The sequence below is a fragment of the Miniopterus schreibersii genome, assembly GCF_964146895.1.
Source record: "Miniopterus schreibersii genome assembly, chromosome: 20".
In the NCBI taxonomy this organism is placed as follows: Eukaryota; Metazoa; Chordata; class Mammalia; order Chiroptera; family Miniopteridae; genus Miniopterus; species Miniopterus schreibersii.
Genome location: NC_138122.1, coordinates 13,191,785 through 13,208,381, shown reverse-complemented (window position 1 = coordinate 13,208,381; position 16,597 = coordinate 13,191,785). Strand labels below are relative to the sequence as shown.

General features: G+C 46.5%; 1 protein-coding gene across 3 annotated transcripts in view; it reads right to left on the bottom strand.

Annotated features, from left to right (window-relative positions):
* Positions 1-16,097, bottom strand: part of UBE2L3 (ubiquitin conjugating enzyme E2 L3) — a 31,927-nt gene extending 15,830 nt beyond the window's left edge. Inside the window, exons 1-3 of one of the 3 annotated variants that reach the window (XM_081122663.1) lie at positions 16,035-16,092; positions 4,379-5,308; positions 676-771 (exon numbers count right to left, since the gene is read on the bottom strand). In XM_081122663.1, the coding sequence (XP_080978789.1) occupies positions 676-771; positions 4,379-4,555 (273 nt within the window). In that variant the 5' untranslated portion in view covers positions 4,556-5,308; positions 16,035-16,092. Of the gene's footprint in view, positions 1-675; positions 772-1,187; positions 1,329-4,378; positions 5,309-16,034 lie in introns of those variants that run through there. The other 2 variants (XM_081122664.1, XM_081122665.1) reach the window with 2 other exon arrangements.
* Positions 16,098-16,597: the final 500 nt, after the last annotated feature.

Sequence of the window (16,597 nt, the reverse complement as noted above, 5' to 3'; positions counted from 1 at the left end):
ATGAAAGGATGGAGAAAGAGCAGACACCAAATCCAGAAGGTAGTAAGGTCACAGGAAAGTTGCACTTAGGAGGAGGTCGGAGCATGTCCGTAGGCAGAAGTCAGTGAAACAGGGAGCTGGCACCGTGGGGGGCAGACACTGGAGGCACAAGCTCCAGAAAAGATACCTGGTCAAGGGAACAGGTGGGCCATGAAGCAAAGGGATTTGAGACAAGTGGTAGGGACATACTGGAGGGTACCAGGAATAAAGCCTGGAACACAGGTGTACAGAGGGTTAGAGACACAGATGCAAGCCCAGGCAGGAAAGCAAAGAGAAGATCTAGTTGGGAACACCCACCGTCTCCTGAGAGAGGTCAGAGAAGGCGGCCCTGTCTAGACAAATGAGGTCAGGCTAAGCGAAGCCAGGGAAGACAGGAGCACAGACAACCACTCCACTCCTTTTCCGGGTTGATAACAGCAGACCTGCAAAGCTTGGGGACCCCAGAATGTTACAAAACCAGAGCAAAGTTGGGATTCTACTCAGGAACCGAGGCTATAGGCCCTACCTTATTACCTGCTGCTGTGCATCTGTTGGTTGCCTATATTAAAAGTCTCCTTGGGAGTAGAGAGACGAGCCCAACAGCACACATATCACCTTAAGAATAATCTGATAAGAAGTGAAGTGTTCAATACTCACAGGAACAATAAGCCCTTGCCAAGTCAATAAATTAGCTTCATCAACCTGGATGTTACGGAAGTTTTTCATTCCACATTTGCGGATTTCTTCAAGCTCCTGTTGATTGACAAAGCATAAAGGGGTGTCAAATAGGGGAAAGCACCACATATTAAGATCCCTCCTGACTCCCTCAAATTAAAAACCGAGTGCCAACACCACCGATGATAAAATTTCAGAGTGTGGACTAGACCATGCCTGGTCTGGTTAAGAGGCCCAGGGCCACGGTGGTCCCCTTTACCCATGCCCCAGACCAAGACAAGCCCCCACCTTAGTGAACCCACGGTACTCAACAGGGTAAATAACTGTGCTCCTGAGAAAGCACCACCTCCTTTTTGGGCTGTCACCACGCAACAGGGGCACAAGAAAGGTACTACAGACCTGACTTCTTCTAACCAAGATTTATTAAGCACTGACTATATGTCAGACGGCGAGGATAAAAGATGAATAAAGTGGGACCAGGAGAACACACATACCCACAAAGTTTTCTACCCAACGCTGTAAGTGCGATTTCAGGACTCCACCTCAGCATGGGCACACAGCGAAGAGAACAACTATCCAGTCTGGGATGGGAGGGGGACAGAAAACCTTCACTGAGCCTCGGTTTCCTCAGCTGCAAAACAGGGATAGCAAGACCCAGAGCTGTAGACAATGAAGGGGAAACCATGTTGTAAGCAACAGAACCCCTTGCAAATATAAGGGATTATTATTATACAGTCAACGCAGCATACAACATTTCATCCAGAAAGAATGACCACCCTGACTACTTCAAGGCCCTGCCTGAGATGTGTTTAGTCTACAACTGTCTATCAGTTGTTTTTCAACTGTGCACCAGCCTGACATTTCCTGCTGTTTTCTCAACAACTCAAGTTAACATCCAATAGGTGTTATAGCCCAACATCCTCTATTCTCAGATACCTGGAGTGACGTGCTGCCCCCCCAGTTCCTTAATCTGGCTTCTTATCCATGGCACAACAGCCTCCACCACATCTTTTGGGTGCTTTCTCTTCTGCAACTCTGGAGCACTACCCAGCTGTGCCCCGCCTCCTCTGCTGGGCTGGAAGGACAGCTTAATCACTGGCCTGGCTTCCTCCTTGGTGGTCCAACCCGTGAAGCCCTCCAGACCTGGGAGGCCCCTCCTTGTTTGGTGCTCCAGCTCACAATGGCATGGAGGCTCTGAATCAGTCCCCACATCAAGCCCAAAAGATCTCCACACCCTGTATTCTGATCACACAGCCCACAGTTTACAAGGCACCCTAGGGACAATTTCCAAGGAAGGGGAACTGAGCTAGTGCTACAGGTTCTAGGTTGGAGGATGTGCAGTATGCCTGGCATGGAGTAGGTGTCGAATGAATATGCAAGAGACACACTGACGCTTCGTGGCAGATGACAGGCCCAAATTTCTTTCCCACAGGGTCCTGCTGCTTGTCAACCTTAGCTATCCACTGCAAATGTCTAGGTCTGGACACCAGTCTGGGAAATTCAGGTCTAGCAAGTGTGGGGTGGTAAAGTTTGAAACAAGGATTTTTAATAAGCTACAGTGAGACAAGAGCCACTGCCACTGAGAGACTGAGTTCCATTTCTAAGAAATGTTCAGCTTCAGTGAGGGAAAATGCTAGCAGCAATGGCTGTGACCCCTCCAGTAGGGGAAGGGGTGGCCTGGCCCCTTTTCCTGAGGCTGCAGGAGGTAAAGCATGGAACCTGACAGACCACTCAGCTTGCTAACTGGTCCTCCTACTAATGCCTGGGACTTATCAGAAATGTTTACCTGGGAATTATACAGTCTGGGTATATTTAGGGAAAAGGCCGCACACCCACACTACCACTTTGGCCAACTCCTCTCCAAACAGAATGTAAATTCCGTGAGGGTAGGAATCAGAAAACTTCAGAAGCTTATGGTCATGCTTTGCCACCTGTTTAATGATCAGGTTAGTGAACAGATGGGAAGCTGGGGCTTGGGGAAGGAAAAAGGCTCTGGAATGGGAAGGGATCTCTATGTATTTTGATTTTCTGGTACTTGGCTCAAGATACTAGAGTTAAGATTCCTGGCTAGAGACACAAGATATCATGTCCTTATGGGCTGAGTCCTACCAAGCTATCAAAAATGCAGATGGGGGGAAAATTCCAGATAGAACTTTGAAATTAGACAATCAAACAAGAAGAAACAACAGGAGAATATTCAATGTCCATGGGACAAAATATATTTTTAAATAAAATGAAATTATTTTCTGGCTTCAGAAATCCAGGTACTAACAACATGAAGTATGGGTGATAAATACAACATGCCAAGATGGGTGTCAACTGTAATATAGCTGTGAAAAACTGCATCTTATAAAAAAATAAAGGGAAAAAACAAAAAAGTCCTAGGTGGTTTTTCTCAGTGGTTAGAGTGTCGTCCCTCAGACTAAAGGGTCTCAGGTTCGATTCCGGTCAAGGGCATACCCTGGTTGGGGCAAGGTGCAGGAAGCAACCAATTGATGTGTCTCTCTCACATCAATGTTTCTCTCTCTCTCCCCCCCCCCTTCTCTAAAAAGCAATGGAAAAAATATCAAGTGAGGATTAAAAAAAGAAAAACTACATCTTGCTGAAGAGAAAAGGAAGAACAAGTGGGCACCGTGCACATGGGTTCAGGAAGGGCACCTATTGGTGCTTTGATAGCAAGAGATATATAAACAAAGACAAAAGCCATACTGTGGGAAGAGGAGACCACACACCTACTGGCCAAAGAAGAGGTGGCACTAATGGTGGCTGGGCTAGGAGGCTCAGAGAATCCAAAGCGCAGCTATTAGATAAACGTTAAACTTACCTTGCTGTCAAGTTAACCTCACCAAAGACGGAAGAGGCAACATCTTTTGCATAATTCTAACCAACAAGGAAGATAAGGCAGAAGTGAAAGAAACCAAGACAAACAAACAAACATGCAAGCAAGCCCCTAATCTCCAGGGAACGTTGGGCGGGCAGCCCCCTAAGACAGTTTCTCAACAGGGTGGTGCCAGCATCCAGCAGGACTCAGCACTTGAGCATCCCTAGCCCTGCCCATCAGATGCCAGGCATTGTGATACCACCCCACCCAGATTTCCCAATGTCCTCAAGAGCCCAGCTGCTGAGAACCATTGGCACTATCAGGGGCCAGGATGCTAACTAAAAGTCCTGCATTGCACAAGATAGTCTTGCAGACAAGAACTGTTCAACCCAAAATGCCAATCATACCTCCACTGAGAACAACTTAGAGAAGATGGATTCAAGTCATTCAGAGAAAAAAACAGGTTCATCTTAAGGTATGAAACTTGAAAAGGCAAGATGACTCAAGAGGATTGACGAACCCTCAAGCAAAGCTGCACCCCTATAACTGAAAATGATCCTGAGAATAAAGAACTGCAGAAGGAACATAAAGAAACCAGTGTAAATTCAGAGTTCAAATTTAAAACTTCAAATGATGGATGAAAGGACCCGACAAAGAAAAAGTGTGAGAGAGGCCCCGCTCTAGAAGAACAAAGTCAGGAAGCCCATAGCTAAGAATGATAGAAACTTTACAAAACATGCCCCACAAAGGTTTGTTTCGGTTCTGCACAGAGCAAGCAACAGTCCCGTCAGCTGCCCTGGGCCGATGGCGCAATGCTGACAAACCAAGAGATAGCTCAAAGGAAAGCAGAACAAGCCAACTCACACATTCCTTACCCCGGTGGGGGTAAGCAGGCTTCCCAGCCAGGGTAAGTGATGAGGGAGAAAGAGTGATGCTTCTCACAGTGAGGTCCATTTCTGGGCCCAGACGTGGGTCTGTGTATTGCAGGATGTGGAAGAGCCTGGGTGTGCTTCTCAACTCTTCAAAGGGGGGAAAGCTCATTCCTCAAACTGCAGCTCAGAGAGCCTGATGGCCAGACTCCAGGCCAAAGTGTGGCAGGCAGCAGAAACAGACCACTGCCTAACAGCTCTGCAGGCACTAACAGGGAGATGGCCCTGGCCCCAGCAGGAGTGCACTGCTCCAAGTCCTGCACAGAAGGCTCAGCTCTACCAGTGAGAGGATAGGATACAGCTGTACACAGCAAGCACTCTGTCACACAACTCAGATGTTTGCATCGACATTTGGACAAAGTATTTAACAAAATCTTTTTTTCTTCTTTGGAGGTCTATGATGGGGCCTGGAAAACTGTCCAAAATCTCCCAGAGTAATCCTCACACATGGCCTAACTGAGAAGCCTTCAGAAGCCATGATTCTTAATTAGCTGTGGCCACGGTCCTCTTTAAGAAATTCAGACAGACAGAGGAAAAATCACCTGTGCGAGTCAGGGCTGCTTCAGATGTCAGATCAATGCTCTGCACCAGCAAGTCTCAAGGTAGTGGGTGCTTGTAGTTTTCAAAAGCATATTCTTTATCATTCTGTAACTTTTATTTGCAAAGAAGGAAAAGGTGCGTTGTGCCCCTAAAGAACTATAGGAAGTAAAGTTGAACGCCATCTTCTTGGCTGTTGAGGCTGGGTTGGGAGAGAGAAGCGCTGCTTTAGGAGCCTGCAGGTCAGAGCGCGGGAGGCCCAGCAGGCAACAGCTTCATGGAAGAGAGGCTCTGAGATGGGCCTTGAATGATGGGGAAAGTCGAACTTCTAAAGAGAAGAGAACAGGCGTTCGTGTGTGCGAAATGTACTCAAAGACATAGAAGAAATCGTAAGGGAAAGTGTTAGGGAAGCAGTTGGGAACCGGGTTTGGCTCAAGTGATTATTAACTTTGGGGACTCCACCAGGGTATGTGCCCAAGCCCCTGGGGAAGCTGTTCAACACCCAGAGAGGTGGGGTTGGGTCACGGGCAAAGGGGGTAGGAGATGGAAGAGAGAGAAAGATGGGCTCATGCCCAGGCCCCACCCTAGAACTGCAGAATAAGAAAATCCTGAGTTCAGCTGAGCACCTTTGCCTGGGGATCCTCAGGTGACGATGAGATGCACCCCTGCTTAAGAACCACTGCACTCATCCAACCGGTCTTTTAGCAAGGAAGACACTGAGGCCCTGATTAATTGAGTGTCATTTTCACTGTCAGAAATAAGCTTCTAAAAGAGCAAACATCTCTCACTGAGCCAGCCACACAGAAGCTATGTAAGTTCTGAACTTTTAACATGTGAATGCTGCCCTGGCTGGTGTGGTTCAGTTGGTTCAGTGTCATCCTGTGCACCGAAAGATTGCTGGTTTGATTCCTGGTCAGGGCCCGGGCCCGGGCCCGGGCCCAGGCCCAGGTTGTGGGCTCAATCCCCAGTAGGGGGCATGCAGGAGGCAGCCAATCAATGTCTTGCTCTCACATTAGTGTTTCTCTCTCCCTCTTTCTTCCTCTCTCTAAAAATCAATAAAAACAACTGTAAAAAGTGAATGCTGATTATGGTTACAGTGCTCATTTTACTGTTCTCTATTCTGAAGATTCCTACAGGCAAAAGGATCAGAATATTCCAATCCCTAACCATTCTGTTCAACATTTATTTTACATATTATATAGAAATCATATTTTGATTTGGCAGGTAGTTACTTCAACAGCTGCCAAATCATCAGTGGACTAGAAAGAGCAGAGGCCTCTGGGTCAGACAGGCCTGGGCTCAACCTCCCAGACCCTCCACACCAACCTGAAGCTCCGGGTCTACCATCTTACCTGAAAAAGAAAAATGGTAGGAAACCTACTTCACAAGGCCCTTGTGAGAATTACAAAAAACGTTATATAGTGCTTAACACTTAACACCCCAGTAGGTAATCAATTAATGGTAGTTTCACTCCCTTCCATAATTGTATCACCACATTTCTTAATATCTAAGACAGTGTCAAGGCACCAACATACATCCTCTATTCTACATAACAGGACATAGACATAATATGGCATCAACAGCCTATGACCAGAACTCATGGGATCTTAAATTAGAAATGTTTATGGTAGTTAGCACAAAGCTTTCAGAAATGCCCTAATCGATCATATCTCAATTTTATTTTATTTATTTATTTATTTTTTAAATATATCTTTATTGATTTCAGAGAGAGGAAAGGACGGGGAGAGAGAGAGGCAGAAACCTCAACGACACCAGAGTCATTGATCAAGCCCACAACCGGGCATGTGCCCTGACAGGGAATCAAACCCCGATCGCCTGGATCCCAGGTCAACGCTCAACCGCTGAGCCATGCCCGGCCGGGCGATCATATCTCAATTTTAAAAGAAAAAACAACAAAATGTAAGGTGGGGGCTTGATAACAGCACATCACCACCACCGCCGCCACCTCTGGAGGGCATCAGCTTAAGGTGTCATCACCTTCAAAATCCCAACAAAGAACATAAATAGATGCTAGGGAAGGTGCATGCCTTTGGTGCAAGAAGCATGCACCAAATGCAGCCACATGAAAAGCTGCAGCAAGATACTGAGAAAAGAGAAGGGTGAAATGAAGTGGCTGGTTGCGACAACACCCTGCAACATTTAAAATGAACAGCACATAGGGTATAACTGGAAGCTCACAATACCCTGAGATAGGCAAATCAGGAGTATCAGCTTCATTTTACAGATGGTAAAGCCAAGGTTCAGAAAGGCCCAAGTCACAGACCTTGAACAGGGTAGGGCCAAACTACAGCCAGAGCCAGAAATTACTCCTTTGTAAACATATCAGCCACACAAAGCAGTTAGGGTGGTGAGCACTTACACTGGAAATGGGCAGCACAGGGGCTCCTATTCCTGGAGCAAGATCCTGGGAGGGCTTAGCTTGCCCTGGAAAAGTACTTTCCAAGATTTATAATGACAAAAGCATGAACTTATACAGTATTTGCCCTGGCCCTTCACAGCTAGTCATTAAATGTTTATGTTGTATAAGGAACATTTCTAGGCTCCTCCTGGCCAGGCAAAACGAAACCTGGCAGATGGAGCTGGGTGTCTGAAGGAAAAGAACTCAAATCTGCCTTAAACCTAAATATAGGATCACTCTCAAAATACCAGCTACACAATTGGTAGGGCATTAGTAATTTGGAAGAGCTACTCCTTGTTTTTGTGTGACAGTAGAAAAGTAACTAATTTTGACAGAAATGCACTTTCCAAGCTTGTACAAAGCAACCAGTGGCAATGACACTAAATCATGACTTCAATGTAATTCAATACTGTAAATCTAAATATAAGGCTTCAGAGCCCCCAAACACAATTCTATTTTAATTAATACTCAGCAAAGGGGGTGGGACCCACATCAACACATTACCCCTTCCATGGGTCAGCAGTATGCTAGCTATCTTACACTTAGTTATTATCACAACTAATACACTTAGCTATTCTCATAACTCTATGAAGGTTTCATCGGAGAAATCAGAACTCTGAGGCTCAAGGTGAAGACACAAACCAGTCCAAAGCAGAAATCAAGATCTGAACTCAGGTCCCTGTTACCTCAGCTCCAGGGAGGTGGGCCACCTGTAAAGAGGTCATTCTAAGAGGACATGACTGAAGAGAGCACTTAGCATAGGCTTCAAGGAATGCACTACCTACACACCTCTGGGCAAGTGTGGTCCAAGTCCCAGCTGAGCGAGCTCTCATGCCAGCTCTACACACAGTCAGCTTCCAGCCATCAGCCTCACTCCTGGAATGTATTTCTGTCTCCATCTGAACATGGGTGTGCCTGGCATTCTTGACCTACATTACACACTCCAGAGTCCAGCACCCCTCACCAGGTTGAGAGCTCAAGGGCTGGGATACAACCTCTTCAAGTCTGTCCACACCAGACCCAGTGACAAAGCCTCAAACAGGACAAATGAGAATGGCAACTGCTTGTGTAAAACGTGGTGGATCCTTTTGTAAATTTAGCTTACATGTGCTGATTTTTCTTAACCGGTACACTAGTATGAAGACATTTACAAACCAAACCATCTCAGAAAGGGCTCAGAGGCTGTTCAACTTCTGAGTAACATACAACCTCTCCCTCATCCCATTGACAGAGTCAGGTAGCATCCCCTCTTAGAGAGCAGCACCGTGAGCACTGGCTTTGATGTTAGTGACTGCCTTGGTGGCAAAGGTGCCTCCTGGGCTAGGACTTGTCCAAACAGTATTTCACCTCTCTGCTGAACTATACTAGTAAGAAGTACAAGCAAAGTCTGACATGATGATGAAGCACAGAAAACTATAATCAACACAGACCTGGCACTGTTAAAAATAGAACAAAATCCAAACCACCACCTGACCCAAAATGAATCCTACTCTCCACCCTGTCCCCCCTTGAAAACCAAAGCAGCAGTGTGAAAAACAGGAGCAAGACCCTGAGAGCAGGGAGAGGTGGGCAGTAAGTGCACCTGGCTGCACTGCTAGCCTGTGGGTGGCACCTTATAAGTCTCAGCCTCCTGTCTGTCAAGGGGCCTCTCAAAGCTCTGGAATTCTAAAAAGACTGTAGAGTGGCAGGAGAAATGGAACAGCCACCAGAAGCAACCTTTCACCCTTTCTGCTTCAAGGCTGAAACAGAAAACAAAAGACAACACTATTATTTCCGGGACTGCAACTACTTATTCAAGAGTTTCCTTCAAACCACCCCTGCCTCCCAGCTCAGCACCTTTTGCTGCCTTCCATAGCACCTGGGCTCATCTCTGGACACAGCGACTGTCACTACACTGTATGTATGTTCAGAACAGGAAGAGCAAATTCAGAACAGGGAGAAATTCTGAGATACTGGAAAGACAAATTTTGAATTCCAGAGCCTTTTGATTTTGTTAGAAAAAGTAAACGTTTTAAAACAAAGACATTCACACAGCTGTCTCAGTAAATCTTTCACTAACCCTAAGAACAGGTTACTTCAAGAGGTAGGAGAGCCCAGCGGGCAAGGCTCAGCGGTTGAGAGTCGGCCTAGGATGCAAGCGATCGGGGTTCGATTCCCAGTCAGGGCACATGCCCGGGTTGCGGGCTCGATCCCCAGTCCAGGGCGTGCAGGAGGCAGCTGATCAATGACTCTCTCATCATTGATGTTTCTATCTCTCTCTCTCTCCTTTCCAATCTCTAAAATCAATAAAGATATATATATATATATAAAAAGAGAGAGATAGAGCACTGCAGGTAAGAGAATGGGCTCTGCCTCGGTGGTGAGGTCATGTCCAGGCAGGCCTGCAACTACCTGGCCTCAACACCACTCCTATCATTTCTCCAAATCCTCCCCTCCTGCCAGGCTGCTCTCCTCACTGCCCTGGAACATGTCTTCCTCACTCTCAATTATAATATTTACATGTATCTCGCATTTAATATGTACCAAGTACACTTATTAATTCATTTGAAATAACTAATGTGCAGAGAGGTTAAGTAACTTGCCCAGGTTCACTCAGCTAAGATGCTACAGGCCCATGACTCAAACTCCGGAGCCTGAGCTCTTAACAGCTAAACTGTATTCTCAATAGCTCTCCCCCAAATGAGAGACCCTTTCCTCCCTGCTTTTTAAATTGGGAGAGGATTAAGATTATCCATGCCCTCAAGAACAGACAGGATGGGCTGGCCAGAGGAGACACATGCAGACACAAGTAAGAGGCCTGCCACTTCTCATGGATGTCGTAGAAAGGGACACACCCGATCCCTTAACTGAAAAGCTATGGCATCTCTCTGCCACCTGTCCTTAAACTCATCAGCATCTCCCTTCATGACACCTCTTCGTGGAAAGGCAGTTCTTCCAGTGGCTGGCTGGAGAACTTAGCCCTGCCAAGGCAGAGGGAGGGAGGGCTCCTAGTTCTGGAGGGTCAAGTGTATTGGACATGCCAGCCTACAGTAAAACCAGGCCAGTTCCCCAGTGTTTTTGGCGAGCACCTCAGAGGCTGGCCTAACTAAAACCCAAGGAGGGGACAGTACAAGGTCAGAAGCATACAGCCGTACTGGGAGATACGTATATTGTTCCTGGGGTTCCTTAGAGTATCTCTCATCGTCATGGCCCACATCCATTCTGACGGGTGAAAACTATTCAGCCTCACTGGCTGCCAGGCCCTCCTCTTCAACTACAAAACCATACTCATTCTGAAAAGCCAGACCAAGTTCCATCTCCTCCATGTCAGAGGATCGTTCCCTCCCTGTACACCATTATTCAGCTGGCATATACATCCAGCATACAGTGGACAGACCAGGATTTCTTTGTTCTAGGTACATGCCCTTCTCCCTTACTGAGCTCAGGGACAGAGCCCAGAGGTGGTGTCCCTTGAAGCTGGAAAAAGACAGGTACACCCATCAAGAGACCCAGGGTGTGCAGAGAATGCCATGTTAGGGGATTCCATGGGCAACTGGGGAGAGAAAAGACTGTCAAGACTAGACCTTGAAGAAATATGGTAAAGAATGCAGATTTTTAAATACAGAGTCCTGACCTACTCAACTTGGTTCCAATCTCTGAGAGCAGGGCCCAAACGTGTGCATTTATTTTTCTTGGATGCACTGCTGGTCAGGGATCATGCGGAACTGAGGACAGACTGGTGAGGAATAAGAGGAAACCACTGAGGAATCTGATGCGGGTGTCACACCACAAATGGGGACAGCTTGAACTAAGGGAGTGGCAGTGGGGAATAGAGAAAAGACAGGTAGGGAGCAGGGATAAAAGCATATAGTTCAGCAGAATCTGACAAGTAGCTAGATGGGGGAGAAAGAGGCGAGGTAGCCTCCCCAGGTTCTTCCTTGGGCGACTAAGTAGACAGGTGGATCAATACCTAACTAAAGCAAGAGAGCAGGGCAGGGCACAGGATGAGCTTAGATTTAACCGCTTACAGGTCTATGTGACATTCAAAGGAAAACTCTCAAGATGGTTGGATAGAGTCTGGGCTCAGGAGGGATGTCTTCATGGTTCTCTAAGTTTGACTTCCTACCTTACTGCTGCAGCAAAGAAAACAGAACTATCTCAAACATTCAGTGATATTTCTCAAAGGAATGAGAATATTTTCAATTGTACTGGTAAAATAAAACGTGAAGTCGACAGCCCCTTAGGAGTCGTAACATGATCAAAAAAGTCCGAGCACCCTGAGACAAATGTTTTTGTTCTAGTATAAACCTTAAGAAAAGGTACCAAATGTTGCAATAAACCAAGTATACTCTTTTCCTTTAAAATGTCCCAATTATCTTTTAACAGAGAAATATTTACAAAGTATATCGTTAAAGGAGGCTGAAATTGTCCCAACTTACTGGGATGCACGAATTCAGGATAAAAAGTGCAATGTTTTTCTCCATTCCCAAAAACCCAGTGGATTCAGGACGCTTACAATGGCATAACATCATTTGTAAAACTCCCTTCACCTCCTGGCACACACAACACACCAGTACCAGACACACTCATTGCTCTACTGGGTTAGTTATCCAACCTCATAGAATATAAACCTGTAATCAAAAGCAAACTAGTTCATTGCTAAGTATAATTAATTCCAAGGAATGAACTGTTATTTAGTGACTCCTCCTACTCATTCACAAGTAATTATGGATTGAAAGTATACCAATATGGAGTCCTGAGTAAACATCATTTAAACAGCATTAAAAGAATACTACAAATCTCAAATATCTCAGCAGTTACACAATAACAACTAATAAAATGTCACTCCTCTCTTAAATTCATAAATTTTCCCAAAGAGAAAGTCCTTCTGGAAAGATACTCAGCTGGAGGGCCTGGGCCCTTAGGGGAGATGTGTGCAACTGAGAGGCTGAAAAGAAATGATCAGACTGCAATCAATTTCCTTAGCCACACCTTTAGGTTTCACTTTTGTAGCTACTTCCCTCCTGATTGAAGCAATAGTTACAATCTGGTTGTTGCCATCAATGTTGAATTAGCTGCTTGTACATTAACACATATTTAATGTTTTATTAACATTGTAATTCCAAAAAAGGGTTCTGAAAAAGGCTAATCCAAAAAAAGGAATGGCTAGTCTTTTTGGCCAGCATTTTCAACCTTTTTCATCTCATAGTACACGTAAACTAATTACTAAAATTCTGCAGCACAGCAAAAAAATACATTTTTTGCCAATCTGACCAAAAAAAAGGTATAATTTTGATTCAGTCACACCGACAGCTATTGTTGTTGGCTGCAGTCATTTTTTTTACTTGATAATCTAAGGGAAAAAGGTCAGTGCCCCTGACTAAATAGCCAAGAACTGCATGTTTTAAAAATTCTTGTAGCACACCTGTTGAAAATTGCTGCTTTTAGGAAATGTTATTTTAAAAAATTAGTACTGCCCAGCCAGGCATGGCTCAGCGGTTGAGCATCAACCTGGGATCCAGGAGATCTCGGTTCAATTCTCCGTCAGAGTATGTTCCAGGCATTGTCCCCAGTCGGAGGCGTGCAGGAGGCAACCAATCAATGACAACTCTCTCATCACTGATGTTTCTCTCTCTCTCTCCCTCTCTCTGAAATCAATAAAGATATATTTTTTAAAAAAATTAATACTTTATCATACTCACTTTGCCTAAAATAGATTCTCCACTCCATACATGCAAATCACTCTACCTTTAATAAAGTATTTTACACTATCTGCAGACAGTCATTGTTACAAAGAAATCTCTGACTGAGTGTCCTGGAAAACAGTTTTTGAGGAAATCTAAAGTTTTTAAAGATGTAATCCACTTGATTATTCAACATGCTTACTTTTCACCATTGAACGTCCCTTTTATTTCCACCCCATGTATTGACCAACCTGCCCCAATCCTTGCTTTTTTTAACTAACCAGGTTTAAACACTGACTCTCAGAGCCAATGATCAACACCATGAACCATCATTTCCCCTATTAAATTGAAAGAATTTCCATCCACAACTCAAGAAATGACACACCCCTCCATGCATCCTTGGAATAAGAAAGTATGACAAGGAGCATGGAATTTGGGATTTCTCATCTCTCCCCACTCAGGTCTGCTACTCCACCTTAAGCAACACTCAGCCTATATCTAAGCCTCACAATTTTCTCATTTCTAGAATAAAGATTACAATATACAAAATTTAAGTGTTACTAAAAAGAAAGAGCTATGTAAATGATCTAGCACCTAATAGGTACTCAGGCAATGTTACATATTTTTTCTAAGCTCCCACTTGTTTAAAAACACACCCACAAAAATTCAAAAACCATAGTAACTGCCCTCTGAGACTCCTAGGAGCCTGAGAACCCCAAGTTGGGGCAACTGGGCTAGGCTAGAGGATACCATGATGAATTAGGTCAAGATCCCTGGCTTGAGGAAGGCAGACCCAGTAGGAAAGACAAGTCTAACACAAATCAGATTCTGACAATGCTCAAAGAGAAACATAAAGAAAATACTGTAGGAACATTTGAGATCTTGCTTCTTGGCAACTGTCACTTTTGGCTCAACTGAACTCATAAAAATTCTGAAAGAAAGAAAGGGAAGGAAGGCAGAAGGAAAGAAGGAAGCAAGCGAGTATAGTCACACAAAGGAGGAAACAACTCATTCTGAAGGGAGACCACACACACCCCACAGTGGAGCTGGCACTGGAGTTGAACCTAGGACTATCCTGGAAGGGAGGAGAGTCAAGAGGAGGTAGCTTTTCTCAGGTAGAGCAAACAGGTATGCAAAGGGAGACCACATAACAAAGTAAGTAAAAGCAGGGGGCTTTGCAGTCAGAACTGAGATCACAGCTCACTCTCTCTAATTAGAAAAACTTGAGCAAGGCAACAAATCTCTCTGCATTCCATTTTCTCACCTACGAAATGGGAATAGTGTGCATTTCATTAGGGATCGATCATAAACATGATCATGAATGTGAAGTACAGAGCTATACAGAGTAAAGATTTTTTTTTTTTAAGTAGCCACTGTGAAAGTGAAAGGGCAGTGGGAAGCCAAGACGCAGGAGGGGAGACTAAACAGACTACTTTAAGCCAACCCAAGAAAGGTCTTGCATGCCAAGTAAGAAGTTAGGATTAACTACTAAGGACAGTAAGACCACAGAGGTTTCCAACAGGAGTGAAAGGATTAAATATTTGCTTTAGAAAAGGAACTCTGATGTCCCTGAAGGGGAATCAGAGGACAGCACTCAGGATGGCACGGGAGAGATAAGGGTATGTATGAATTCACGAAATTTCAGTAAGATTAGGAAGGAAGGCCCACACTCAAGAAATCTTTCTACAGTAAAATTCACAAGGCTGACAGGCATTTGGGGTGTTGAGAAGGGAAGTGAGTCCTCTCATCTGGACGACTGGGTGAATGGTGGTGTCACTGACAGAGAAGAGATGAGGGCTGTTCTTTTGTGCCCACTTCCAATCGAGTTTTATGAAGTTAAAAGTCGTCTCCAGCCCTTAGTGAACAAAAGAAAGGAAACGTTCTCAGGGAGGGAGGGGAGGGTCCAGAGGTTGTGACTCCAAGTTCAATGTCCAGATCTACCAAACACTGCTCTGTCCAGGAGGAACCCTAGCTCTTTACATCCCCCCTCAGGAAACCAGCTTCTGGGACTTTTTTTATTTCCGGCCCAGCACTACCCGGCAGCCGACTCACAAACCCTGGCGAGGTCGGCTCTGGAGGACGCCGGCAACCACTGTCGCCGAAAGAACTAAGCCAGTTTAGCATCTGTGTTTCTCACCAAAGGAGCAAATGAGCAAGAAAGCACCCCGCCGCATTCAAGATACAACGTACCAAGTTATTTTTATAAACTTTGGCTGGTTTTGAGTCTTAACGACTGAAGCCAACCCTCACCCTCAACCCCCTAAAATGGCACTTTGCTTCATCAGGGAAAGGAGATCGGGATGACTAAGTGGTGGGTAGGGAAGGAGACGGGGAAGGAGAACCGCGCCGCGACTGGGGCCGACCCCACGCCTTCTTGGAGTTGGAACTAACCGCTGTGTGACTCTGCAGTCACAAGGCGACAGTTTGCTAGAACCCAGCGCAATTTCAAACGACCCACTAAAAACTGACCTAACTTTCGTCGCCCAGCATCCTCCTTCCTTCCCAAGCCTAAGCCTCCCTGTCTCCCGAGCTTTGGCCCAAAGAACCGGGGCTCCGAGCCCGGCGCGCTGAGGCCCAGGGTGGGGCGGCTCCGCGGCGCGGGCTCCCGGCCCGGGCTCCAGCGCTCGGGCCTTACCCGCAGGCGCCCGGTTTGGGTCTCCCGGCCGAGCCCCCACATCAACGCCGCTCCGGTCTGGAAGGCGGGGGACCCAGCTGGGCTCCGGGCTGAGTGGACACCCCGGGCCGGTCTGAGGGACCGACGGCGGCTCGGAGAGCGGCCTGGCGCTCACGCCCAGGCTGAGGCCTAGGCGGCCCCGTTAGCTCCTTCAGTTCGCGCACGGCCCGGGGGGATGGCGGGGCCACTCAGGGTGGGAGGCCAGGCGGCGGCGCCCTGAAGAGCCCCAGCCCACTGCGGGGGCCCCGGGCCCGCGACGCCACCCCCCGCCCGGCCGGCGCCGGAGAATGGCTTTTACCTTCATCAGCCTCCTGCTGGCCGCCATCTTGGATCTGGTGCTGCTGCTTTCCCAGTGTGCACCGCGGCCGGCCGGGCGGCTGGAGCCCCGGCACTTCCTGGAGCGGGGGAGGGGCGGGGGAGGTGGGGCACCGGATGTGCAAACCGCCTACTGTGTGCAGGCCACTGTGCTAGGGAGGCCTCTGGGAACGAAGCAGGCAGAGACTTTGTCCTTATGGGGTGTCCAGTGCGATGGCAGTTACAAACAGTGCCTGGCCTATAGTAGGTGCACAATAAATATTGGTTGCATAAGATCATTCAATAACCAGGATTATTTCAGGCACTGCTAAGAGGTGTGAAGAAAAGAAAACTGGGTGATGGGAAAGTGACTGTGAGGACCTACTTTTAATTGGGAAGTCCGAAAAGCCTTACTGAAGAAGTAGTATAAATAATGATAGCTAACACTGGTTACCATTAACAGCCCCATTTTGTGGGAATCAGAAGCGTGAAGCAGCCCAATGATTTGCCCAAGGTCATGCAGCCAGCTAGGAGCAGAGCCCAACTCCTGTCCACAGCCAACCGTGG